A 26,467-nucleotide genomic window follows, 5' to 3' on the forward strand; every position below is an offset into this window, starting at 1 on the left:
AACTTCAGTATTTTTAATATTCATTTCCCCATCAAAAAACTTGGATGAATAAAGTGCTGTGTCACATTAGACTAATCTTACTCAAACATATGAAAACCATTGAGAATAACCCTGACATCATCCCGATGTTTACGCATCTCTGCGTCCAGCTTGCTTGACCTCTAGTAAGAGGTTAGTAAAAACACCACATCTGAAGACACACAGCAGATCACCTTAATTCAGTGATCTGCCCTTAAAGCCACGCCTACACACTAAGCAAGCCTCCAATTAGCGTCAGAACTCAATCTTTCCAAAAAAGAGATTGATGCGCATGTACCCCTGTTCAATAAGGGCATGAAACAGTCAGCTACAGCTAAGTCTTGAAGACATATCTGAAGATGAAGACTTAGGCATGGTACAACATTTGGGTTTCCTTTTAAGTCACAGGAGAGTGATACAAGTAGTACATTGGCACAAGATTCTGTGCCACACCCCCAAGACATGCAATACTAAACTCGCAGCCCAGGGAGAGAGAGAAGGCTCAGGGGACTTTTAAACCATCTTTGCACCCTCCCATTCCTGTGATGTTCTGGGTACTAGAGAAGTCCCTGGAGTAACTTTGAGGAGACAGACTCCCCTCCCCAGGCCTGCCTAAGGTTACAGCCATCTTCCCAGACTGCCCTATGGGCCACAGTGCTGTGGTCTTTCCCCCAGCATGCTCCTCCCACCTCTGACCTTCCCACATACCATGGCTTTTGAGGGGGAGGCTGCCTTATGGCCATCTCCACCATTCCTGTGCCTGGGGAAGTCATGTAGGGGAGACTTTAGGGTCCTTGTACACTACTCTGACCCTTTTACACCACCCAGCAGGGCAGAGCGTCTCACCCTTGGTGCAGGTATATCCCCATCACAGGCTCTTTGTCTGTTTTAAATCTCTGAGATCACAAGAACCTCTGGCGTAGGGATTGTCTCCTCTACGTATGTGCAGACCCCATCCCTCCGCAGCCATTGGGCATTACTGCAATGTGATTACTAGCACTAATAAAGGATTAGATAACCCAGGGCTCTGAAGACTTAATAAATGTGAAGATTTTACCTTGTCTTTGTATAAAAACTCTGAGCAGCGGGTTTGCACTCGAAACAGCCTTGAAGAAGTTATCATCATTATTAATAGGAAGAAGGTCCCCATGAACATCAGCATATCCAATCATCACCTCCATGCTGGATATGTGGTGGATGTGAAGAATGAGCTTGTAGAAGTCTTCAAACTTTCCCGGCTTGTAACGATCCAGAGAGAATCTTCGGAATTCTGCCCCAAACTACAACGGGAAACAGAAAGGACGTGAGTGGACAATGCTACAATTAAATAATCAGGTTGTGCAATTTAATAGAGCGTTTGTTGTTTTCCTCTCCCCTACACTGAACATGGCTGGACTGTGTCCTTCCAAGTCTACAGTTCCCAGATTATACTCTTGCAACCAGATTTGTATTATGCTAGAACAGACTACTTTGTAAAAATGTTATCCCTATTACAAATCAATGCTTGTTTACAAGCTTCTTAAAAGAGTCAGTTTAAAAAATGTTACTTTTTGTAAAAAAATAATACATTTCCACTAGAGCTAATAAAGCAAGATTTTACTAGAACTGACATTTAAGTTCAACTGTTCAACAGCAGCATCTCTGGTGTCCCTAAAATTACTCTTCTCAAACCAAAGTAGAGAAACATTCTTCACATCCAACTTCAAAAATAGCTAGTCAGCTGTTTGAAGTCATTTAAAAAAATCCTTGACATTTCCCCATCAACAGCACAATGAATTTAAACAACAAAAACAAACAAACCCCACACAAGACGTGTAGAGGTAAGTGTTGTACAGAGTACAGTCTTTCATTAAAAAGGGACATCATCAATTTCTACATGCTCTATAGCAGGGGTTCTCATACTGGGGGTTGGGACCCCACATGGGGTTGTGAGGTTATTACATCAGGGGTCACAAGCTGTCAGCCTCCACCCCAAACCCCGCTTTGCCTCCAGCATTTATAATGGTGTTAAATACATAAAAGTGTTTTTAAATTTATGGGGGGGTCGCACTCAGAGGCTTGCTGTGTGAAAGGGGTCACCAGCACAAAACTGAGAACCACTGCACTATAGTTTCTTGGTATTCAAGTCCCAGGAGTAAAAGTTCTTCAGATTCCAAGTGAGTCGTTACAGGGTTTTGAATTCTGCCACTCCATTAAATCAATTTTTATGGCTGGCTAAGGAGCTACAATTTTTGTGGGACATACAAAGTTTCACATGTTCTCACCCTGATCCACGGCAGCAGTTGAAAGGAATACTGTTAATTTAAGTTTGACCCAAAACAATTGTATAAAGAACAGCTGTTATAAGACTTAAGGCCCCAGCAGAAAATTTTCCACACTTGCTTCCTAAATACCAATGAAAACAACCCTTACACAAATAAATACTCCTCGGCAACATCAGAAATGAAGACATTGTTAAGAACATAAAAGGGGAACTGACCAAACAGAAGTGAAACTAGTCTCACTGATTGTGAAACTGGACATCCAATATACTTTCACTTTTATGTATCTATCTATGGGGTTGTTACATAGTTTAAAAAATTTTAAGTGGGATTCTTACCCTTGTACCTGCACAGTGGGTAAAGGGGCCAGAGTGGCATAAAAGGGTTTTAAAAGTCATATCCAGCAGGCAAAAATTCCTCAGAGCCTGAACTGCAGACTGCCTTTGGAGGACTCCTCACAAGCCCTGGTGTAGAGGGTGTCCTCTGGCAGGAAGGGCATGGCCACAGCATGAGGCTATTCCAGTCAGTTTTACTGCCTCTGGGCAGCTGGTTACAGGCTGCTATAACTTAGTTCTGTAGGACTGCATAAGTTACACTGGCAGCCATTCTAGCTCTTGAACCAGTTCAGGATTGGGAAGGCACAAGGGAGGCTTAAGATTCGACTAAAAATTCTGCACAAAGATATCAATCTCTAGAATTCTAAATGAGGATTTTCCACTGCATTTTATGGGGCGGGGGGGGTTGTGGTTTTTGTTTTTAAGAGTAATTTCTGTAGAGCTTGATTGGTTTCATCACTATTCAAATCCTATTGGATTTTTCCACAAGGATTTAAATACCAGCAGAGTGCTATTGCATTCAATGTTTAGAGAGAGGCCAAATGGATGTCCTGGTATAGAAGACAACCTAACTTGAAGCTGTAAGCATGAACAATCACTTCAGGCCCACTTGCAGATTCATCCCTTCTCTGCCACCCCAAGAAATATCTGACAGAGCCCTAAGGATTTACCCTCATCTTCCCTCCCGTTGCCCGCCAGGCCCACTGAAACCAGACTCTCTCTTTGTAACATAGGTTGATCAGTAAAGCTGGCCAGAGGACAATTCCAAAGTTTCCAAGTGTTTCTGTTCCCCACTGGAACGAATACAAAAAACTTTTCCAATGTTTTTGCATAAGCGGAATTGTGTCAAAATGTCGGGTTTCAGATCAAAACCTGAGCTTTTCAATTGGGGAAGGAGGGCATGAGCACGTATGTAGCCTGGTGGGGAGGGCACCGCCTGGGATGTGGGAGATCCACATTCAAATCCCTGCTCTGCCTGACTGAGAGCTTTTCATTCCTGATCACTCTGGATCAGACAGAACAGAGACTGAACCTGGTCTCCTACTATCCCAGGCCAGTGCCCTAACCGCTAAGCTAAGGAGAGAGATTTCAACAGAGTTTTTGTCAACATGGCTCCTTGAAACATTTTGGCTTCACCAAAACAGCACAGTTCAACTAGACTTCAGTTTCAAAAAATGAAAGTGTGTCTCCAGGCTTCTAAGGGAGTATGGTAAAACAGACACTCAAGAAAGCATCTGCCCATTTTAGTTCTGTAGGCGTTAAAAAGAGCCTCAACCCTGAACTTCGGGGGAAGTTTTGATCTGTACTCAAACTCAAGCCCATCTCTAATAAGTCAAGGTTTTTCAGTCAAGTTTCTTTTTGACTATGACTGTCAACCAGAATCACAGTCAATCAGTACAGGCTCAAAAAACACCCATTGAATCAGGGGTCTCAAACTCAATTTACCTTAGGGCCAGTGCCAGTCCTCAAATACTCCCAGCTGGCCAATAACGTCACTGAAGATGGTGTTCATGCCACCTCCCAGCCCGTTTCCCACCCTTTTCCCTCGCTCCCTTGGCCTCATGCCACCCCCCGCTGACTCTGACCGGGGACTAGTGATGGTTTCTCTGTCCCTCTCCCCCAGCCAATAGGAGCTGTGGGAGGCAGTGCCTGCAGCAGACAGCCGGCAGCCTGGGTCGCTCCTCCACAACAGCAGGGATAGGGAACCGCTTCCAGGGAGCTGAGCTGCCCAGGGTGAATGACACATTGCAGAGTGCAACCCCTGGGAGGGTCCCAGGAGCAGCAGCAGGATGGAGCAACGTTGGGGGGAGGGGCACGTGAATCTCTCCTGCGGGCTCCCCTCCGGCCCCCGCTTCAGCCGGTAGCCACAAGGGCCGGATGAAAGAACTTTAAAAAGTTTCCGCGGGCCGCAGTGGGGAGGTTCTCGGGCCGCAGGTGGCCCGCAGGCCAGGACTTTGAGACCCCTGCAATAAAGGGTCCTCCCCTACCCCACACACAATTGGTTCTTCAAAATCCAAGAATTCTTTTTGTTTAATTAAATGAAGCTCCTGGTTAAGACAACTTGCTCTGTACAAGTCACTCCAACTCAAATGTCTTTGTTCTATAGTTAAGACAGCCCAATGATAACGTTAACGCAGGTCTGAAATAATATTGTTGATCCTGAAGCAGGGGAAATGAACAACTTTGGTAGGGACTGTGCTCCTAAAATTACTTAAGTGTTTTGAAAAATCCTGTCCTTTGATCACGGCCTAGCCCCAATGCTAATTTAAATGCTTATTTAGTCCAAAAAAACAACAACAAATTAAGCTGCTTGTTTAGAATATGAACAGCTAGGTCTAGTTTAGATTTCAATTCAGACTACCCATCCAAATGCACAAAAGCCAAAACAAAATAGATCCAATTTCAATGGAGTCAAAAATGCTGTTCAAGTTTCCAAGTTTGAGTGGCATGTTACTTCCACTGATGCGTAGTTTAAAATGTTACTCACACTAATGCAGGTTAATACAAATGAGTACATGGCAGTGTTTTTAGTGGAAAGAAGCTGACTGCACATTCTTTTCTGCTAGATTCAGATGAGTATTACATGCCACCAGTTTAGGTGGAACCGATTACTGACATGTTAAACTCAAGTGACAAGAACAAAACATTTTCCGATTGCAATTAGAGTTAGCTACACCTTCTATTCCACAAATTCAGGATTATTTGAATCCAAAAATAGCAGCGTTGTGGACCAACATATTGTTGATTAAGTGTCAATTGATCCAGATTTGTTTCACTACTACTTGTTAGGCACCATGTACGTTTATGGTGCTATAGAGATAAATGCAGATTTCCTACTCTAAACAGATTATTGTCTAAGGTCACGATCCCACAAGCTGATCCACGCATGTAGATCTTTGTGTGTATGCAAAGCCCTGCTGATTTCAATGGAACATCAATGGAACATCATGCTTTTGAAGTACACAGAGCTCTTCTTCAGGCAGCTGGATGTAGCTCGAAAGCTGGTCTCTTTCACCAACAGAAGTTGGTCCAATAAAAGACATTCCCCTCGCCCACGTTGCCTCTCAAGCCCTGGGACCAACATGGCTACAGCTACACTGCAGTAAGCGTAAGTCTAAATTCAGACACCACCACTATAAGGGGACACCACAGGAAGCAGTAAGAGAAGGGAAGTTGCTGAGGAGAACTCCACAAATTTTAAGAGGTAATGAAGGGTTTGTTTTTTAAAAGGTTAGTGGTAAGTATTGTAGTAATTTGGTAGATTAAGTTACACTGGGATATACAAAGACTGCAGCACTACTGCCAAAGGGTTCCTTTCAGAGAAAAAAGCTTCTGCAGATGACAGACTATTCATCCTCCCTAATGAAGCTGATAAACAGTATCACTGTAATAATAGATTTCACAGTAGCGCACAACTTGAAGACTGAATACTTCATTGTATTCAACCATGAAGACTTTTTCCAGATAGCCTCCCTTTCCCCCTGTATCTTCCAGGAACTTGAATTCTAACTGCTTTTAAAGATAGCAAAGCAGATAGTTCAAGATGACTAAGATAAAAGCAAATGTTAGAGTTAGCACATCAGACAAAGAGAAACTAGAACTGAGACTCCACTGAGAGCCACCACCAGAACAATCCTTCGTTAGAGAAAACTAATCTATTTATTAGAATTGTTAGTTTATTGAACAATGAATTACAGTAATGTACTTTGACCTACTTACCTAGTGCAAGTATTCCAACTGATATTGCAGAAGTTGAAGTGGGAGGAGGAACAAAGGGGATTAAAGATAATTTAGTCTGACAGGGCTACCAATGACTAACAAAACAGAGAGAATTGCAAATGTTTGCTTTTCAAACAATGTATCCTGTCCTAAGATCCTTCTAAAGATCAGCCAGCCATTAGCTTGACTATCTGCAATTACAAACAGCAAAAAGTACCCAAACTAAGCTACATAGGAACTCTGGTCCATTTCCATAATAAAGGAATGCCAAGAACAATAAAATAGCCACCAAAGTGGAAAAGGCCAAGAGCTCTGAAAATGTGTGTAGTTTATGGACAGAGAAATGAAAGCTCTGTTTCTGACTCACAGCTTCTTGACCCAAACGTAGCTTATTTCTCACCATGAGCAACATAGGCTGCAAAAGCAAGCAACCAACCAACACAAACACACACTAGTTTAAAATGCTCCATTCAAAACATTTATGGGAGAGTGAAAAAAATGAAGCACTAAGTGCTATTTCCCTGCCTGACCTTAAAGGTTTATTGCTAGCTGTGAGTTTGGACAATTCTCTCTAATAAGACTTACAACCCCTTCAAAGACCAACATTTAGCAATAAACATGAATTACGTTAACCGCCTACTTCTCATGAAGCAGGATCTCAGATACAGAAAGAAAAACAACCTGGGCTTCAGCTTATGCTGTACACTGCACAGACAACAGCTAGTCAGTCAGTGATGGCCTAATTCTGCCCCCGTTAAAGTCAAAGGGAGTTTTATTGTGGACTTGAATGGGAGTCTGCACCCACTGACTTGAATGAGGGCAGAAGCCGGCCATTACTGAGCATTCTTGAAAGTCCTACTCTTATTCATATCAGAAATTAGTCCAGAGTTCAGTTTTTAAATACGCTGAACTTCACATTACCAACAGTAATGAATAGGCCCCTAAATGGTATGTGTGCCATGATGGGCATCATCTCTCCATGTTGAGAGAAACAGAAGAGTAACACCGTAAAGGGTTATTTTTCAAACTGTGTTCCATTCTATGAATGTTCAGAATGCTGCTTCATTCCTTAATGACCACCTGCAATGGTGACTCTCAAATGCTATGGTGGAACTAATCCTTTAGCTCAGGGGTTCTCAAATTGGGGGTCGGGACCCCTCGGGGGGGGTCACAAGGTTCTTACACGAGGGTTATGAACTGTCAGCCTCCATCCCAAGCCCTGCTTCGCCTCCAGCATTTATAATGGTATTAAAAATATTTTAAAGTGTTTTTAATTTATAAGGGGGGGGCGCACTAGGAGGCTCTCTGTGTGAAAGGGGTCACCAGTACAAAAGTTTGAGAACCCCTGCATTAGCTCAAGCAGTCGTGGCTCATGCGTTTGGAGGCAGCATGGTTTAGTGCACAGGACCATAGAGTAGGAGTCAGGAGACTGGGTTCTATTTCCAGCTGCTCTGCCCCTAATCTGCTGGATGACCCTGGGTAAGTCACTGCACCGGTTTTCTTTCCCAACGTCTGTCTACTTAGGCTGTACGCTCGTCAAGGCAGGGCCAGTCTCACTGTGTCTGTGTGCAGTGCCTACGACAATGGGAGCCCCCAAACTTCTTTGGTTCCCTCTAGGAGCTACTGAAATACAAACACATTGAAATACAAAGCCACTCCCCTCCCGTCTACACACAAAATATTTAAGAAGTTTTCCTTCTCCCCCCATCCCTACAAACATCAGAAATATGAGGCTTTCACTTCCCTCTTTAGCAAAGGACCTGAAGAATAAGGTCACATAAGGTACTTGAACTCCAGCTCTGTCAGCCTTCAGCTGAGCAAGGAAAGAATGCTGAGAAGACTGACTTTTCCCCTTCCTTCCTCCTTGGGAGCGCTTCTTTGGCTCTGTCTCCCCAAACAGAATAAAGGAACATGAACTTACACAAAAATCAAAACAAAAACAAGACACCACACCCCTACCACACGCTCTACATGGCCAAGTCTCCTTAATTTTCTCCTTATTTGACTTAACACTGGAAGGTACGCAGATACCATGGAGACGGATACAGCATGGGAATATAAATAAGGAGGAGACTGGTTTTCTTCATGTGTGAGAATTTTTAGTCTGAGTATTTCAACTATGCATTTGCATGGTCTAAGTTGATCATGTAGAAGTGGCAGCCTCATCCAAATAATTAATTGTGGCCATAAAAATCTATCCATCTATTACCTAATAAATTACACTTACCATATTGTGGAGCTAGTGGCAAAAATCAGCTTTCAGCAAATGGATATTTAGTGGAACGAGTGGGAGGGGCTAATGATTTTGTAGTGTCTAGTAAAAAGTCTGGTAGAAATGAATACATTATAATTGGGTACTGGGTAAAGCCAAACCTCATGTATCCTGAGACCACTGCCTATCATGCTGACCAGTACTGCCTGATTGTTTACTTGTACTCCCCCCATCTTGTGTGTATCCATCTCTTGCCTTCTACTTAGACTGTAAGCTCTTTGGGGGCAGGGACTGTATTTCTGATCTATGTTTGTACAGCGCCTAGCACAACAGGTTCCTGGTCCATGACTGGGACTCTTAGGCTCAATCAATAAGTTACACTGAATGAAAGCCTTCACTTTTGCTAACAGTTCTATTTATTGTTGCATCAAGGTGGAATGTAGGCCCTGTCGACACCAGAAGTTCAACTCAGCTTTTGTAACCAGTCTGAGTTGTGTTCTCATAGCAGCTCCTCTCTTTCAAGTGTGGCTGAACTAAGCCCAGAAAGCACTGAAACAAACAGTTTGGCAACACAAGCATGAACAGCTATGCCACACTGCTTCAGCGTGGAACAGAGCAGGAGGACGACATACTCATAGCATGGTGCAAGAAGCATGTGGGGCGATACACTCTAGAAGTCCTGCTACACAGACAGCTCTGATGAAGAGGGCCAGCCATAAACCACACACACAGTTAGTGTTTTATCACCAATGCCAAAAGCAAATAAACGCCAGTTCACCAAACCGATTGCAGGAAAGCAACCAAACTAGCTTAGGCCTCAAGCAGCAGCAAGAACTTAACTGACATTTACTAACAGATTGAACCATATGGATATAAGCCACCTTTACAGCCAACCATGCCACTTGGGGTATGTCTTCATTGCACAGCTAACCCAGCTGATTGGCACCCAGGCCTGAGCACTGGAATAAGCTTAGCCTGAGTGTGAAGGTTGCCTCTTATGGGTGTATCTGGGTGCATACCCTATGGTTCTTTGTGCTGAGATGTTCTAGGATTCTTTCCCAGTCAATTGCAAGGGAACTTGTCTGTCCTTTAGGGGCGAGGGGAATTGTGGGAAAGCACTGGAGGAGTCTGCATCCTCATTGCAAAATGGGTGGGATTCAGCCTGAGTTAAAGTGAAGCCTGGACTCTAAGCTGTCCTAGCCCCCTGGCAGCTATCACAGCTAGCCAGATTTAAACCATCTTCAAATCTGGATCAGAGGTTTTTCTGTGTGGATGGTAGGGAGATTTGAGATAAAACCCAGGTGAGAGCCTGAGTTAAGTCTCCAGTGAAGACACACCCTAACTGGTTACAAACTCAATTAAACCCTCTCTTACACTCTACCAGAGCCTTTTTAATCCTATGTTTATAGCACAAATAACTGCCAGTCATTTGAGGCTCACATCTGACCAAACCTGACTGGTAATTGGGAACAACTGTGTAGGGTGGAAGCAGGAGAGATGTCTTCAGGCAGGATAGCTATGGGATTTGAGTGCCACACCCACCTTCTCTTACACATTCCTAAGGAAGTGAGCCTGAAGAAATTCTGCAGGGATCAGGTTTAACCCTGTATTCTGAGGTTTGCATTCAGTAGGGGTAGGAAGCATGGAAGGTCTTTAGCCTGGTTGTCCTTAATTATATTCCTAGGGAAGAATTTACATTTTTTGTTTTTTAAACCACAGGCTAGATGTGAGAGAGACACACCAAGTCTATTAAAAAGGAATTACAAGGGACCACTGAGGAAGGCAAGTGGTAACTGCATGCATGAAATAAATTATCTTTGGGGCCTGTGCTGAAGAAGAGCCTTGTGTAGCTTGAAAGCTTCTCTCTGTCACCAAGAGAAGTTGGTCCAATAGAAGATACTACCTCACCCACCTTGTGTCTCTAATATCCTGGGACAAACAAACACAAACACTGAAGTCCCTCCATCAGTTTCAGTTCTATTTAGGCTGTAAGCAAGTCCTCAGTATTAGTTTTCAGGGGCATTCTTAAAAGGTCCCGCTGTTGAAGGTCCTCACTAAAGAGGTTTGTCCCAGTTTTGCAGGAAGGAGACCAAAGACTGAAAAAAGATGAGTAGTGATGTGCAAGATTACCAGATTGGGCTCTAGATACATGCTAGTATAGCCCAATGGTTCTCAACTTTTCTAGACTACTGTACCCCTCTCAAGAGACTGATCTGTCTTGCGTACCAAGTTTCACCTCAATTAAAGACTGCTTACTTACAAAATCAGACATAAAAATACAAAAGTTTCACAGCACACAGTTACTGAAAAATTGCTCTCATTTTATCATATAATTATAAAATAAACCAAACCCTCCCCCCACCCCCTCCCCAGGTTGAGAAACACTGATATGACACAAAGAGCAGGACATAAACAAGTTATTGTGTGTATGAGATTTTAGTTTGTATTGACTTTGCTAGTGCTTTTCATGTAGCCTGTTGTAAAACTAGGCAAATATGTAGATCGTAGAATATCAGGGTTGGAAGGGACCTCAGGAGGCCATCTAGTCCAACCCCCTGCTCAAAGCAGGACCAATCCCCAACTAAATCATCCCAGCCAGGGCTTTGTCAAGGAAGGAGATTCCACCACCTCCCTAGGTAACCCATTCCAGTGCTTCACCACCCTCCTAGTGAAAAAGTTTTTCCTAACATCCAACCTAAACCTCCCCCACTGCAACTTGAGACCATTACTCCTCGTTCGGTCATCTGCTACCACTGAGAACAGGCTAGATCAGTGGTTCCCAAACTGGGGTTCATCAGAAAAATTTCACTAATGGCGGCCAGAGGACCCCGGGCATTGGAGGCAGCAGGTGGGACCCGGTTGCAGGGCAGACAGCCCGAGCCCCAGGGAGAGCGGGGCCGGGCAGTTGGGGCTGGCAGCCCAAGCCTCAGCAGTTAGCGGGGCCTGCAGCCCAAGCTCAGTGGAGCTCAGTTGACCGGGGCGGTCAACAGGGTCCAGCAGCAGGAGCCTCACAGAGTGCAGAGGAAATTTAAACTTAAATCCCTGGAAATATTAATTTTTAGGAGGGGGTTAATGAGATTTCACGATTTAGTGAAAGGGCTTCACAGGCTGTTAAAGTTTGGGAACCACTGGTCTAGATCCATCCTCTTTAGAACCCCCCTTCAGGTAGTTGAAAGCAGCTATCAAATCCCCCCTCATTCTTCTCTTTTGCAGACTAAACAATCCCAGTTCCCTCAGCCTCTCCTCTTAAGTCATGTGCTCCAGTCCCCTAATCATTTTTGTTGCCTTCCGCTGGACTCTCTCCAATTCATCCACATCCTTTTTGTAGCATGGGGCACAAAACTGGACACAGTACTCCAGATGAGACCTCACCAATGTCAAATAGAGGGGAATGATCACGTCCCTCTATCTGTTGGCAATGCCACTACTTACACAGCCCAAAATGACATTACCCTTCTTGGCAACAAGGAAACTCTATTGACTCCTATCCAGCTTCTCATCTACTGTAACCCCTAGGTCCTTTTCTGCAGAACTGCTGCCCAGCCATTCGGTCCCTAGTCTGTAGCAATGCATGGGGATTCTTCCATCCTAAGTGCAGGGCTCTGCACTTGTCCTTGTTGAACCTCATCAGGTTTCTTTTGGCTCAATCCTCTAATTTGTCTAGGTCCCTCTGTATCCTATCCCTGCCCTCCAGCGTATCTACCTCTCCTCCCAGTTTAGTGTCATCTACAAACTTGCTGAGGGTGCAATCCACACAATCCTCCAGATCATTGAAGATATTGAACAAAACTGGCCCCAGGACCAACCCTTGGGGCGCTCCGCTTGATACCAGCTACCAACTAGACGTGGAGCCATTGATCCAGACCCTTTGAGCCCGACGATCTAGCCAGCTTTCTATCCACCTTATAGTCCATTCATCCAGCCTGTACTTCTTTAACTTGCTGGCAAGAATACTGTGGGAGACCGTATCAAAAGCTTTGCTAAAGGTCAATGAATAACATGTCCACTGCTTTCCCCTCATCCACAGAGCCAGTTATCTCGTCATAGAAGGCAATTAGGTTGGTCAGGCATAACTTGCCCTTGATGAATCCATGCTGACTGTTCTGATCACTTTCCTCTCCTCTAAGTGCTTCAGAATGGATTCCTTGAGGACCTGCTCCATGATTTTTCCAGGGACTGAGGTGAGGCTGACTGGCCTGTAGTTCCCTGGATCCTCCTCCTTCCCTTTTTTAAAGATGGGCCCTACATTCGCCTTTTTCCAGTCTTCCAGGACCTCTCCCGATTGCCATGAGTTTTCAAAGATAATGGCCAATGGTTCTGCAATCACATCCGCCAACTCCTTTAGCACCCTCAGATGCAGTGCATCCAGTCACATGAACTTGTGCTCGTCCAGCTTTTCTAAATAGTGGTGAACCACTTCTTTCTCCACAGAGGGCTGGTTACCTCCTCCTCATGCTGTGCTGCCCAGTGCAGCAGTCTGGGAGCCGACCTTGTTTGTGAAGACACAGGCAAAAAAAAAAAAAAAAAAAGCATGGAGTACATTAGCTTTTTCCACATCCTCTGTCATTAGGTTGCCTCCCCCACATGTTCCTTGACCTTCTTCTTGTTGCTAACATACCTGAAGAAACCCTTCTTGTTACTCTTAACATCTCTTGCTAGCTGCAACTCCAGGTGCGATTTGGCCTTCCTGATTTCACTCCTGCGTGGCTGAGCAATAATTTTATACTCCTCCCTGGTCATTTGTCCCATCTTCCACTTCTTGTAAGCTTCTTTTTTGTGTTTAAGATCAGCAAGGATTTCACTGTTAAGCCAAGTTGATAGCCTGCCATATTTACTATTCTTTCTACACATCGGGATGGTTTGTTCCTGCAACCTCAGTAAGGATTCTTTAAAATACAGCCAGTTGTCCTGGACTCCTTTCCCCCTCATGTTATTCTCCCAGGGGATCCTGCCCATCAGTTCCCTGAGGGAGCCAAAGTCTGCTTTTCTGAAGTCCAGGGTCCATATTCTGCCGCTCTCCTTTCTTCCTTGTGTCAGGATCCTGAACTCGACCATCTCGTGGTCACTGCCTCCCAGGTTCCCATCCACTTTCGATTCCCCTACTAATTCTTCTTTGTGTGTGAGCAGTAAGTCAAGAAGAGCTCTGCCCCTAGTTGGTTCCTCCAGCACTTGCACCCCTGGCACGTGTAGCCCTGGTTGAGAAACACTGTTCTAGCCAATGGGTGTCTGGCAAAAATTGCAGAAACTGTATTTAACATGGTAACCACATGAATAACAATGTGCTGCCTTCATCAGCAACAGGCTGGCACATGGCCATCTTCCAGCAACTAAATTTTCCAGTATGTACTTTCCAGGTTAGACAGGACCCCATAGCAGTTTGTCTAAACGATATGGCAGGTACTCCATCACATATCCTGGGATGTTGCCTCATGTGCATTTCCTGCAGGCTGCCCAGGTTCTCCCGGAAAACACAGTTACACAGTGGTGTAAGAAACGCTGCTGCATGGACAATTCAACTGTGCTTGCTGTAGCCAGGTCACAGAAGCGGATCATGACCCAATTACAAACAACACTGTACTTGGTGCTGCCCCCATTGTAGGCCCTGTACATGCGTGGAAGATGGAATCTTAACAAATCTTTCAGAGTAGGAAGGGTTTGAACCCATAAGTTTCATAGACGTTACCACTTAAAGGAGCCTTCCCAGGATCAGAACGAATGCTTACAATAAAACAGGGAAGACATTACCCTATTTGCTTGGCACGGATAGTGTAGTAGGTGCTGTATAATACACAAAGACAGATAGTACCTGCCCTGAAGTGCTCAAGTGTTTTTGGGGGACAAGCCTATTGAACCAGTTACATAAACTGCTATTTCAGCTCACATGAAAGATTAATCTTTTGGGGCTTTTTTTGTTTGACCCTGCAACTGGAATTTGTGGAAATCCAGAAATAAAATACAGCTAATCCAGAATGACTGAAGTCAATCTTGCTTTGGCATTCTGTCTTAATTTAAGATGGCAGCAACACATTGTGGTTTTCTCCAAGACCCTACTACATTTGGTTTGGATACAATCACTTCTGTTTTGAAACTTAGAACAAGAAGTTAAATCAACGTATTCTTAGTCACATTGTTTTTGACAGAGTTCATTTTAGTCTGACTCTAGTTACCAGAGATACGATCTGGCTTCAGGAAGAATTCCAAAACATTTGCATAAAATCTGTGTTAACGTCCTGCAGGTTCAAAGCATCACATTTTTTGCAGTGTACCTGAATACAGCTTTAAAAGGTAAAGCTTATTCTTTTAAAGACCAAGATTTTCAAGGAGCTCTCAACTGTAGAAGGACATTATAATCTACCATAGGCTGAGCACCCACAGAAAAAAAATAGAGTGCTCAGTACCCACCAGCCACAGCTGTTTGACGGCATGCCCAATGAGCTAATCGGGGGCACTGCCAAAGAACTGATCGGCAGCCACTGCCAAACAGCTGTTTGGTGGCTCTGGGAGGGGCTTGCGGCAGGCACCTCAGGGGAGGGGGTGGAGCAACTCCCCCCTTCCTCCAGGAAAACTAGAAGTCAGCACTTATGTAATTTAGGATAAGGCTACAATCGATCAATCAGGCTACTGAGGATTGACCAGCACCAATTTACATACCTATCTTACTCCCATGGAAGTCAAAAGGGAGTAAGAGCAGTCCTCTAAAGTTTTCACTCTCTTTAAAGGGGACTGGTAAAGGCAAATCTGTTTTTACTGGAATGCTAAAGGTTATAAGATACTACTACATTTTACACCTGCAATAAAAAAGTGTGTTCAATTTCAAAATGCTTATGTGGGCACATCATATTTCAGTTGCTAAGGTGTTTGTACAGTAGTGACATTGATTTTTTGCAAAAAAGCTTTTTTTGCAGTGAGTGTCTTTTGCCCAGGCACCCGTTCCCATAACAAGCAGCAATGTTAGCAGGACAAACCACAAGTTGTCTGAGTGTTTCACCACCCTAGCAATTGTTTTTAATAGGGCAGAATTGCTGGAGGACGATTTGACTTCTGCACGTGTCAGAGATCCAAAACATGCTCTTTAATCCACGGTGTTCATTGGGCAGGAGAAGAGCACTGTTTCTAAAGAGCTGTGCTCTGTATTGGAAGGCCTGACTCTATCTGAGCTTTATTTTTTGTGCACTGGACATATCAGAATGTCAATCTTAGAAGCATATTAAAAATCTGACTACTACATTTAATAGAACACTGAGTAACTGAATATTGGATTTGGATGAAGTGGAATAGTAGATATAACAGTAATAAACACAGTCGTTCTATTTATATTTAAATTTTACAGTTGCCTGTAATAAGTGTGACTGTTTATCGTAGCAGGATGTTAGTCAGTATTGGTTTTTAATAAAAAGGTCAATCAACTTCACAAAACAGAACATTGAGGAAAAGTGACATATTGTTAGTAACTTGTCATTGCACATGACATGCCTGACTGCGGTGCTGTTTGCAAGGGGGTGTTATCACATCCCTAACCATAATTTTAAAATATGCCAAATCCTCTTATCAGAAAATAAGAAATTAAGCATCTCCTGAAGAGGTTTTTCTTTTAGTCACTTCAAAAAACACACAAAGTGGATCTATATCCACTCTAGAAAGATTGAAGACCCTTCTCCAGTTACTTTTCTGCTTGTACCTTTAGTCAAGAGGAAATAAGGTAAGGCTATGGCTACACTACAATTTAAAATTGATATAAATTATGTTGCTCAGGGGTGTGAATTAGCCACCCCCCAGAGAGACACAACTTATGCCAACTTAAACGCTAGTGTGGAGAGTGCTATGTCAGCAGGAGAGCTTCTCCCACCGACATAGCTACAGCCACTCATTAATTAAGCCAACGCTTAGAGCGGCTACACTAGAGAGTTTACAGCAGCGCAGCTGCGTCTGTGCAGCTGTAAGCTCTCTAGTGTAGCCATAGCCTTGGAGTGTGAGGACGATACAAGTTTCTGCCCCTTTTAAACAGAATTTGGCAAGAGACAAACTTAACGTATTAGAAATCTTAAAACCAGAACCTTCAAGGAGTGACAACTGAGTCAAGTAACAGGTTTCAGAGTAACAGCCCTGTTAGTCTGTATTCGCAAAAAGAAAAGGAGTACTTGTGGCACCTTGGAGACTAACCAATTTATTTGAGCATGAGCTTTCGTGAGCCACAGCTCACTTCATCGGATGCATACCGTGGAAAAGTCAAGTAACTTCCTCCAGGTTATTACAGACTTTAAAAAAAAAAAAAAAACTTACAATATTCCAGAATGTCCTGCTAGATGGAAAAGAAATGGACACTTGTGTTCTCCATACGTATCCTTCCATTTAGGTCCGCGTTTGAAAAAGATCCCAAAATAATTTTCTGATTCGGTTTTGAAAAAAACTCTTATTTTAAGAAGTCTTCAGTTTTCACCCTTTAAGTGGTAATGGTGAATGAATATCTCATCGCAGATGTACGGATTTCTCTCCAAAAGTTTCTTTTGTTTCTAGAGCACCATAGCTATGCACAGGGTTTCACACAAGAATAAGATAATAGGAGGGATTTTAAAATCTGAATGGAGAGGAAATGCATTAAGAGTAAGATGTATGTTTATTTTCTAAGATGGGACCTACCAGCAAGCTGGAGTTTTTAAAAGCTTAGGGAAGAGGTTGGGGAAGAAGTTGGGGGGGGGGGCACAGTCCTTTTAGAATTGTTTCCAGAAGCCAGTAATCTGAGACAGCGTCTTCAAAAGGGGAAAAGATATTCCGCTTGCCACCAACCTGACAGAGTAGTGGATATAGAATGTTAGATGCAGAAAGGAATAGTAGTTATGATCTGGCAAGATTACTACCGATTATGAATTTGAAAATCCTGCCTAACCCTGGAGCTCAGAAGTTTATCTTGAGCTACAGATGCAGATACTATCTGCCTCAATAGGCTGTGGGTATTTTGGTTTTTAATCCTTTAGAGAAAACCATACAAGAACAAAAAGACTCAAAAATTAATTCATACTTCCATATCTATCTAGGGAAAGATATTAACAGGTTCCCCTTCCCCCAGTATCCCATCCAACAACAGGATATAAAGCCCCTATTAGTTTGTTTTTTTTTTGGGAGAGGTGGAGGGGGATAAGGAAGAGAGAACTCAGGCAGAACTATTAAAGATTTCAGAAAATCAAACTCATCTGAGAATGAGAGTGTATAAAGACAGCTTGCTTGTTGTTTTGCCTTATTTAGCCTTTGAAAAGACATCAGATCACCACACTATGGCAAACCACTTGCACTAGGAAATCAGTTCTGACTTGTTTTATGAGTACTTCTCCGCATTCACAACATCATTCATTTTGTTAAGGGCTTTTAACCAGAGAATCTATAGCTTTGAATATTCCCCATGGACAAACATAGGATATTAAATATTCAGGGAATCAAGTGGCAGATGTTGAAAAATGCTCTAGGGCCAGATTCTCAGATGGCGTAAGTCAGCATAGTGCCCACTGAAGTCAAAGGAGCTAAAATGAGTTACACCAGCTGAAAATCTGACCACTTAAATTTTCCATGAAGCTTAGAGGTCGCCAACACTGAGAAGACACATGGGTCTATTTTTTTAATATCACTCATTTCTGATACTGATAAGGCAGGAATAGTGTCTGAGAATCAGACCACTTGCTCTCTGGGGATATGAAGGATGTCAAGCTGGGGGTCAAGATTGTTTGTTTCCTCAGAGGGCAACCACGGAAATAAGCAACTTTCTCCAGGGTTTGAGATCCTTCCTTTAGAGTTAAACTTAAATCCAGATTCAGGTTTAGATGAGTCTTAACTAGTCTGGAGCAATTCTGCCCTTAGTTTTCAATCAGGACTAAATCTGAATCATAAAGGTTGCAATATACTAGATTGCTGGGTGTTTACGTAAACAGATGATTATCTGCTTCAGGATAATAGGGGATGGGTCCAGAGGAAGCATAATTAAAGTTGTCAGGTGTTCCATGGCAATTTTTTTGGAGCTCTTGCACATCTTGGTCAGTAAAAGCCAAAGAAAATGGTTTCAGGAACTTACACAAAGGCACCTCCCTTCTGCTTACCTTCTCCATTAACAGATTCCACCCTTCCACGATCTGCCACTGGGAACTCCTGGATCCCAAACCAATTACACACTCTAGTTTAAGACACTGTACCTTATGCACCTGACTCGCTCTCTTTGACAAGCCATATCATTAGAAGATAGCTAAGAAAACAGGAGTTCTCATACTCAACTTTCTAGTTCTCAGACATGTTTTGACAAGCTTCATGCTTACAAAATAAAGGTGACTAGATTCTAAATATTTAAAAGGCTGGCACCGCACAGCTGCCAGGAACAGTTGCACTGACTAGATGGTATTTAACTTGTCTTTTTTAGCAATAAGAGTCCAGCCAAACTGGAGAGTAGCTAGTAGCTAGCATTTCCAGTCAGGTCAGAGGAATTGTCATACCAGGACAAACCAACCTAGCCTGGTATCCCATCTCCAACAACTGTGGATCATAGATGATTCACTGAAAGATAGAAAAGTCTGCATAAATATAATGTACCTTGCCTGGTGTGCAATATTATATGTTGGGAAACAGTTTCTTCTTGACCCTGGCTGATCAACCCCTGAAGTATCAGAATTAGCTACCCCCTTCTAATATACCTAAGAGCTCTGTAAAGTATTTAAGAGAAACTTGTTTCAACAGTTTCAGAGTAGCAGCCGTGTTAGTCTGTATTCGCAAAAAGAAAAGGAGGACATGTGGCACCTTAGAGACTAACAAATTTATTTGAGCATAAGCTATCATGAGCTACAGCTCACTTCATCGTATTTCATATTTGTAGCTCACAAAAGCTTATGCTCAAATAAACTGGTTAGTCTCTAAGGTGCCACAAGTACTCCTTTTCTTTTTGTTTCAACAGTGATCTCCCTACATAAACTAATCACAAGAACTTGCTACATAATTAACACTCAGTTTTACTACAAACAATGGATAACAGTTAGGCTAATGTAACATTAAGGCTGAAAATTTAAACACACAAAAGTTAGGAAATTCAAGAATTAAGGTATCCATCATAACATTAACCCAGATGCACTGCATGTGTAGTATTTTGGACCACTGATGGATGTGTATATATATTAGGGGGGGTGGGTTTTTTTTCAGGTTTGTGTAACATTTAAAGAGTCTACCTTAAGAATGAAGTAATGTGGTTTTCTGCATTTCATTTCCTTGGCTTAAAAATAACCTCTTGACATCAGTAGTGAGACACCCCACACACACACACACCTTACCCCAAAGCCTTTAAAGCCCTTCCAGAAAACCCCTCCTCCCCACAAATATTCTCACTATATCTACCCCCCCTCCAGAAATCTACAATCATTAAATCACACATGCAAGTGTTAGGTGGGCTGATGGGATACATCTGGAGGGTTTCTGCAGCTGAGAAAGAAGCTGTCAGGTGCTTACTAGTAGTGAGATTTAAAAAAAAAAAAAAAAAAAACCAACCACCAAAGGAAACAAACATAGAAAACTAGCTTACTGCATACTAAAATGGAGAATGGGAGTATTAACTTGGCCAATCTGCAGATGTTAGACATGTGTTTAACAGCAGAAGGCTGAAAATGTGGGTCAAGTGCACTGTATGTAGGACTTGGTAAGCAAGCATTCATCTAACTGGGTCTGGAGGGTTTCTTGGGGGTACGCAGAGCACTTCTGAATGCATTATGCTTTCACAGCAAGCACACCTGGAAATAGGCTGCGGGGGGGGGGGTAAGGAGATAGACAAAAAAGTTTTTCAAGCCTGATGACACCTTTCTACTCCCACCATACAGGTTGGAGGGTAGAAAATAAAGGGTTCTAAACCTGCATTTGAGAGGACACCTCCAATCATAAATACCCCAGAAATTAAGACAGCTTCTCAGCTCAACCCATTACACATTTTGTACTTTCTCAAGGGCAGAGGTATGTGCTGTCTGAATTGAATCAAACTGTCCCATTAACAACTGTGGTAGATGGAGACCAGGACACATAACCAGGTTTATCATCATCTTAACCTATTTACATGGTTTTTCAGTGAATCTGGAATGCTGCATGAAGTTTTACAAGGCACTCATTTTATTCCTTGTATTTTTTTTTTCAGACTTGCATTGTGACTAGTCACTGAGGACGAGTCACATGGTATGAACTTTTAAAATCAGACAGCTAGAGCTTTAAAAAATAAATATTGAACAAGTACAAAACATTTTTCCACTCAAAAGGGCCTGGCTGGATTTTGATCAAGTTTTGAACAGAAACAAATTCTCCTCTTCTTGCTGAGACTAAATGGTAGGCATTTCAACCCAAAAGGATTGTTTGAGAAAGTTACCGACACTTGAAAACAGGATTTTAAAAGCTGGATATTCAACTCAAGCTTTGACATGGCTGCTTTGCAACATTCTAATTTTGTATGCTATGGTCTAATTGACAATTCATTCTCTAACAATAATATTTAGCATTTATAGAATCCATAGATCTCAAAGTGATTTATAATGGTGTACACATATTATCCCCATTTTACAGATGGTGAAATTGAGGTACAGATTGCGACTTATCCAAAGTCACATAGCATGTCAGTGGGAGAGCTGGGAATAGAAGCCCGTTTTCTTACTCTCAGTACTGTGGCCCTGTTTGCTAGTCTAAAGGTTCTGAGCTACCACTAGGCGTTCAATGGAAGTGTATTTGGCATCATGCACAAGACAGAAACTTATTAAATTATTTCAATGGAATTTTTTATTTTATTTATTTGGCTGTTACAGTAATTTACTACTATTAGTTGGGAACCGGAAGCATTTGGAATTCCGCCTCAGTTCTCTCAAGCGTATACTTAAGATGTATGTAATTTATGTCTCATTACAAACACATGCCCTATCACTAGTCAGGCTTGGTCCTAAAGCAAGACAGTCAGGCTTGCTCATAGAATCATAGAATCATAGAATATCAGGGTTGGAAGGGACCTCAGGAGATCATCTAGTCCAACCCCCTGCTCAAAGCAGGACGCTCAAGTTCAATATTCCCTAGGGGACTCTTCAGAAAGCCATCAAGCTAACACAGGTACACACACAAAGTGCAACAGATCAGGATGCACTTAGCCAGGGTCTCATCTTTGTGAAAGAAGGATCACCAGACAAAGTACTTTTTTAGCAGGATCCTTAGGAGCTGAGCCTTCCCCCCAACAAAGAGAAAAAAATTCACTAGATAATCAGATGATTACAAAAACCCAAACAAGTTTAAACAGGATCACAGAGTTGAAGACGTGCATCAAACATTACAGCACTGACTCAGGCTGAGATCTGTAAAGGAGACCAAAAGCGTATTAGCCGTTCCGAAGCTAAAGGGGGAGGTAGGACTGAATTCAGATTTAATTCATATGGGGGGTGGGGCAGAGAAAGACGGGGAGGGGTTTTCCTCTTTTCACAGCTACATTTACCAACTTCCGAACAGGTCTATAAAGCGAGACAATGGATCGTTTTTTCCTAAAACAAACGAACCACAACCTTCCAAACGTTGTGCTCTTTCTTGATTCAAACCGAAGCAACGAAAGATCACGTTTAAACCAAGTGGGTTTTCAAACTGCAGCACCACCCCCACGTCCCTTCGGGATTAAGCCGAGACTGATTGAACTAACGGGCTTTTCACCCTGTTAAAAACCTCGGCTTTTGTATAAACAGCCCATCGCAGCTGGGGGAGGGGGGTGCAGTTACTGACTCACAGCGAGCCAGAAATGTGCAACCCAAAATAAAGAGTTTACAGTGGCCGCAAACTTGCCTGGCGAAGTCCTCCTCATGGCAAGTGCCCTAGATCTCCAGACAAGCTGCTGTGTGAGCCCCCTTGCTCACTGTGGGCACAGGGATTGGGGGGGGGGGGGGAATGTGAATTTCCCTACATTTCCAGCTCAATCCAGACGGAAAAAAAATACGAGAGCTAGAGAGTCTGAGCCATGTGATCGCAGCTACATACCGAACGCAGCTCAGCCTTTCAAAGAGTTGCTACCTATCCTTTGCTGCAACTTAGAAAATATGCTCAATTGCAAAGAGGGGGAAGGGGGGGGTATCCATTCATTTGCAAAATAATCCGGCGGGGGAGGAAAGCACCAGGCTGCTTCCAGATTGTGTCCTGCCGCAGTCTCCTTACCTTACTCTTCACTTCCACCGCGCTGCAATCGAAATACCGCAGAGTCTGAGATTTATTAAAACTCCGATTCATCTTCTCGGTCCCCAGTTTATCCCCCCCTTCCTCCTCCTCTTCGCCCTCGCTCAACAAGGGCTGCAGGATCCGCTGCCTCCGACTGTGGGAAAGTTTCCCCCGGGCTGCGTGTTGTCGCCGCTGCTCCGACCCTGGAATGTATCTTTCTTTGGAACGTTCAGGCGCCGGAGGTTCTTTTACTTTGTCCCAACGCTCGAATCAGAGCGCCCGCCCAGCTCGCTCTCCGGGCTTCTGTTTGTAACAATCGCTCCTCCAGCAGGGCTCGCAACGCCTCCGTGACTCAATGAGAGGAGGCGGGACGTACTAGACCCCGCCTCTGGCCGAACCTTCCTCCGTCCCTCCTCGCCGCTTTCATTTCCAGGAGAGAAAAGCTCCTCCCGCTCCAGAGGGTGTGCTTTCTGGGCTGTGATTTGCTACTGAAATCCCTAGTTAGTTAGAGGAAGTCGCACAAAAGAGTGGGAGCTGCGGACAGAAGTAATTACGGAGTCCGCGTATTAGAGAAGGATACAAACCAAAACGCGGATGGCCAGATATTGCCTCCTCTTCTCCCTCTCCCACAAATTTGGAGAAATATGGATACAAATCTGATCGCTGTGGTGCAAACCCATATCTGTGTAATGTATTTACAAATGATAAGGCAAACTACTAACAGGTACAATTGCCATGAAAGTTTAGCAGCCCCGGTACAATATCTAGTTGCCAGCCCGAGACTATAATAACTATCATCAATAATATTGCCAGTCCTAAGGTTTTGATCCTGCAAACATTTATGCATGTGCTTAATATTACTACCATGAATATTTCAACTGATTTCGATTGAAATTCAATATAACTACTCACAATAGTAAAGTTAAGCACTTGTGTAAAGTGTTTGCAGGGTTGGGGCACAAGTGCTCAAAAATTATGACTGGGATTTTTTTTAAATTACCTTCTAGTTTTGGAGCCTGTAGGGTTCATGTTTTCAAGCTTTTCTTTGCAACCATGAGGCTTAAAAATGTACTTGATTTTAAAATGAAAGTTGATAGTCTTATCACATAACTCAAAAAGAAAAGGAGTACTTGTGGCACCTTAGAGACTAAGAAATATATTTGAGCCTAAGCTTTCGTGAGCTACAGCTCACTTCATCGGATGCATTCAGTGGAATGTACCTCACAAAAGCTTAGGCTCAAATAAATTTGTTAGGCTCTAAGGTGCCACAAGAACTCCTTTTCTTTTTGCGGATACAGACTAACATGGCTGCTACTCTGAAACCTGTCACATAACTCAAGGAACTGGCCCGTTAAAGAAAACACCAAATATGAAAATTGTGATAAAAATCACAAGATTTGGCAACACTTTAAAAATAATAGGAAAGTAATGATAATTTTCCTTAATATTAAAAATCACTCCAGGCAGTAGAGTCAGTAGAATTTTCTTAGTTTAAATATTTTTCTATCCCATTGCATGAAAAACCCACAGAAAAAAGATAAACTGACTGATTTTACAGGGGAAATCGTTAAAAAGACCATACACAAAATGCTGGCAACTCTGTAAAGTAAACAAACTTGAAAAGAAAGCAATTTCTTTTCTCTCTCTCTCTCTCTCTCATAGTATTTTAGGCCTGAGTCCTGTAAAGATTTGTGCACATGTTTAACTTTACACACTATGTGAGCATTCCCAGTGTCTTCAATTGAACTACGCACAGTGCATAAAGTTAAGCACACTTGTACATCTTGACAGGACTTTTGCACCCTTGTAGAGTCATAGGGTATGTCTACACAGCAAGTAGCAGCCCACGGCAGTGTCAATCTCAGAGTCCAGGTCAACAGACTTGGTCTTGAGGGGTTCATGCACCCCCATCTTAGGCTTCAGAGCCAGAGCTCCAGTCCAAGCCTGAATGCTTTTGCAGGGTGTGTGAACATATCCATTGAAATATAAGGCCCTGATCCTACAAGGTGTTCTGTGGATGTGCAGGGGTGGACCACAAGGAACTCTTTGCAGGTTCAGAGCTAGTGTTTGCAAAGTGCATTGGGATCTTTTGAGGTAAAACATTTCTATATAAATGTAAGATTATGATGATTATCATGATTTAGAGTCTGAGAACAGAAAGTTTAGATGGGAAAATTTCCCTCACTTCCTCCTGCAAATCAGTGCTTATTGGTCTCTCTCCCTCTCTTGTCACCAGTTATTGCTAATTATCATAATTATGTGTATTACAATAGCACCCAGGAACCCGCAGTCATGGACCAGGACCCAGTGATGAGCTGGAGCCGGTTCACAATGGTTCGCTAGAACCGGTTGTTAAATTTAGAAGCCCTTTTAGAACCGGTTGCTCCGCGAGGGACAACCGGTTCTAAAAGGGCTTCTAAATTTAACTGGCCAAAACTGGCGCCTTAGGCGGCGACTCCACGGGTGCTCCAGCCCTGGAGCACCCAAGGGGAAAATTTGGTGGGTGCAGAGCACCCACCAGCAGCTCCCCGCCCCACCCCTGGCCCCAGCTCACCTCCGCTCCTCCTCCACCTCCGCCCCTGAATGCGCCGCCCTGCGCTGCTTCTCCGCTGTTCATGCAGGAAGCTGGGGCGGGCTGAGAAGCAGTGGCGGCTTTGCACTCAGGCCCAGGGAGGCGGAAGTGAGCTGGGCCCAGGGGTCAAGAGGAGGGCCGTCTGCCCGCCCCAGCTCCCCGCCCCAGCTCGCCTCCGCAACCCTCGGCCTGAGTGGGCAGCAGCTGCCTGCTTCTCAGCCCTCCCAGGCTTCCCACTGAACAGCTGATTCGCGGAAAGCTGGCCGGGGGGGGGCGGGTGCGGAGAAGCAGAGCGGGGAGGCGCATTCAGGGGAGGAGGCGGAGGTGAGGTGAGGTGAGCTGGGGCTGGGGGTGGGGTGGGGCGAGGAGCTGCCGGTGGGTGCTCTGCACCCACCAAATTTTCCCTGTGGGTGCTCCAGCCTAAGGCACCACTTTTGATGTGATCAGTGGTGGGAGCAGCCGCTCCCCCTGCTCCCCCCCTAGCTACGATCCCCCACCCCTAGGAGCCAGAGGGACCTGCCAGATGCTTCCTGGGAGCTCCCCACCTCACCCCCGGCAGGTCCCTCTGGCTCTTAGGGGTGGGGTGGGCACCCACTGCAGTGGCCCACGAGACCCTCCTGCCCGGTTCTGGGGGCATTCAGGGGACGGGGGGGGGATGGGTCAGGGGTCCTGGGGGGGCATCAAGGAACGTGGGGGGTTGGATGGGGCAGGAGTCCCGGGGGGCAGAGGTGGGCAACGACCCACTCGTGGGGTGAGGAGGGAACCAGTTGTTAAGATTTTGGCAGCTCATCACTGCCAGGACCCCATTGTGTGAGGCACTGCACAAATGTAGGTCAAAGGACAGTCCCTTCCCCAACAAATTTACAGTCTAAGAAATCGCTTAGAACTTGTTCATTCAATCTACATTGATGGAAACATAAAATCGGTAAGAATGGAATGTCTCTTTTTACTCAAAAAGTGTTGTGCAATAGACAGCATTTTGAAGATCCAGGATGGTGTTTCTCCTCCAAAGTCCTACCAAAAAATGTCAATATGAGGAAAGGCACCTGAGGGTAAAAAAAAACATATTCTGAAAATTACTAACTGTGGACCTGATTCTTCACTGTCTTGCACCATTACAGTTATTTACACCTGTGTAAAGTGAGTGTAATAAATCACCAGATCTGAACATTTTACA

The 26,467-nt window shown here is 43.8% G+C and overlaps 1 protein-coding gene across 1 annotated transcript in view; it reads right to left on the minus strand.

Annotated features, from left to right (window-relative positions):
• PARD6G (par-6 family cell polarity regulator gamma) overlaps positions 1-23,045 on the minus strand; it is a 105,429-nt gene extending 82,384 nt beyond the window's left edge. Inside the window, exons 1-2 of the mRNA XM_084621319.1 lie at positions 22,719-23,045; positions 1,076-1,298 (exon numbers count right to left, since the gene is read on the minus strand). Coding sequence (XP_084477445.1) covers positions 1,076-1,298; positions 22,719-22,790 — 295 coding nt within the window. The 5' untranslated portion in view covers positions 22,791-23,045. The remainder of the gene's footprint in view (positions 1-1,075; positions 1,299-22,718) is intronic.
• Between the last annotated feature and the right edge of the window lie 3,422 nt (positions 23,046-26,467).

The sequence above is a fragment of the Lepidochelys olivacea genome (genome assembly GCF_965140295.1).
Source record: "Lepidochelys olivacea isolate rLepOli2 genome assembly, chromosome: 2".
Taxonomy (NCBI): domain Eukaryota; kingdom Metazoa; phylum Chordata; order Testudines; family Cheloniidae; genus Lepidochelys; species Lepidochelys olivacea.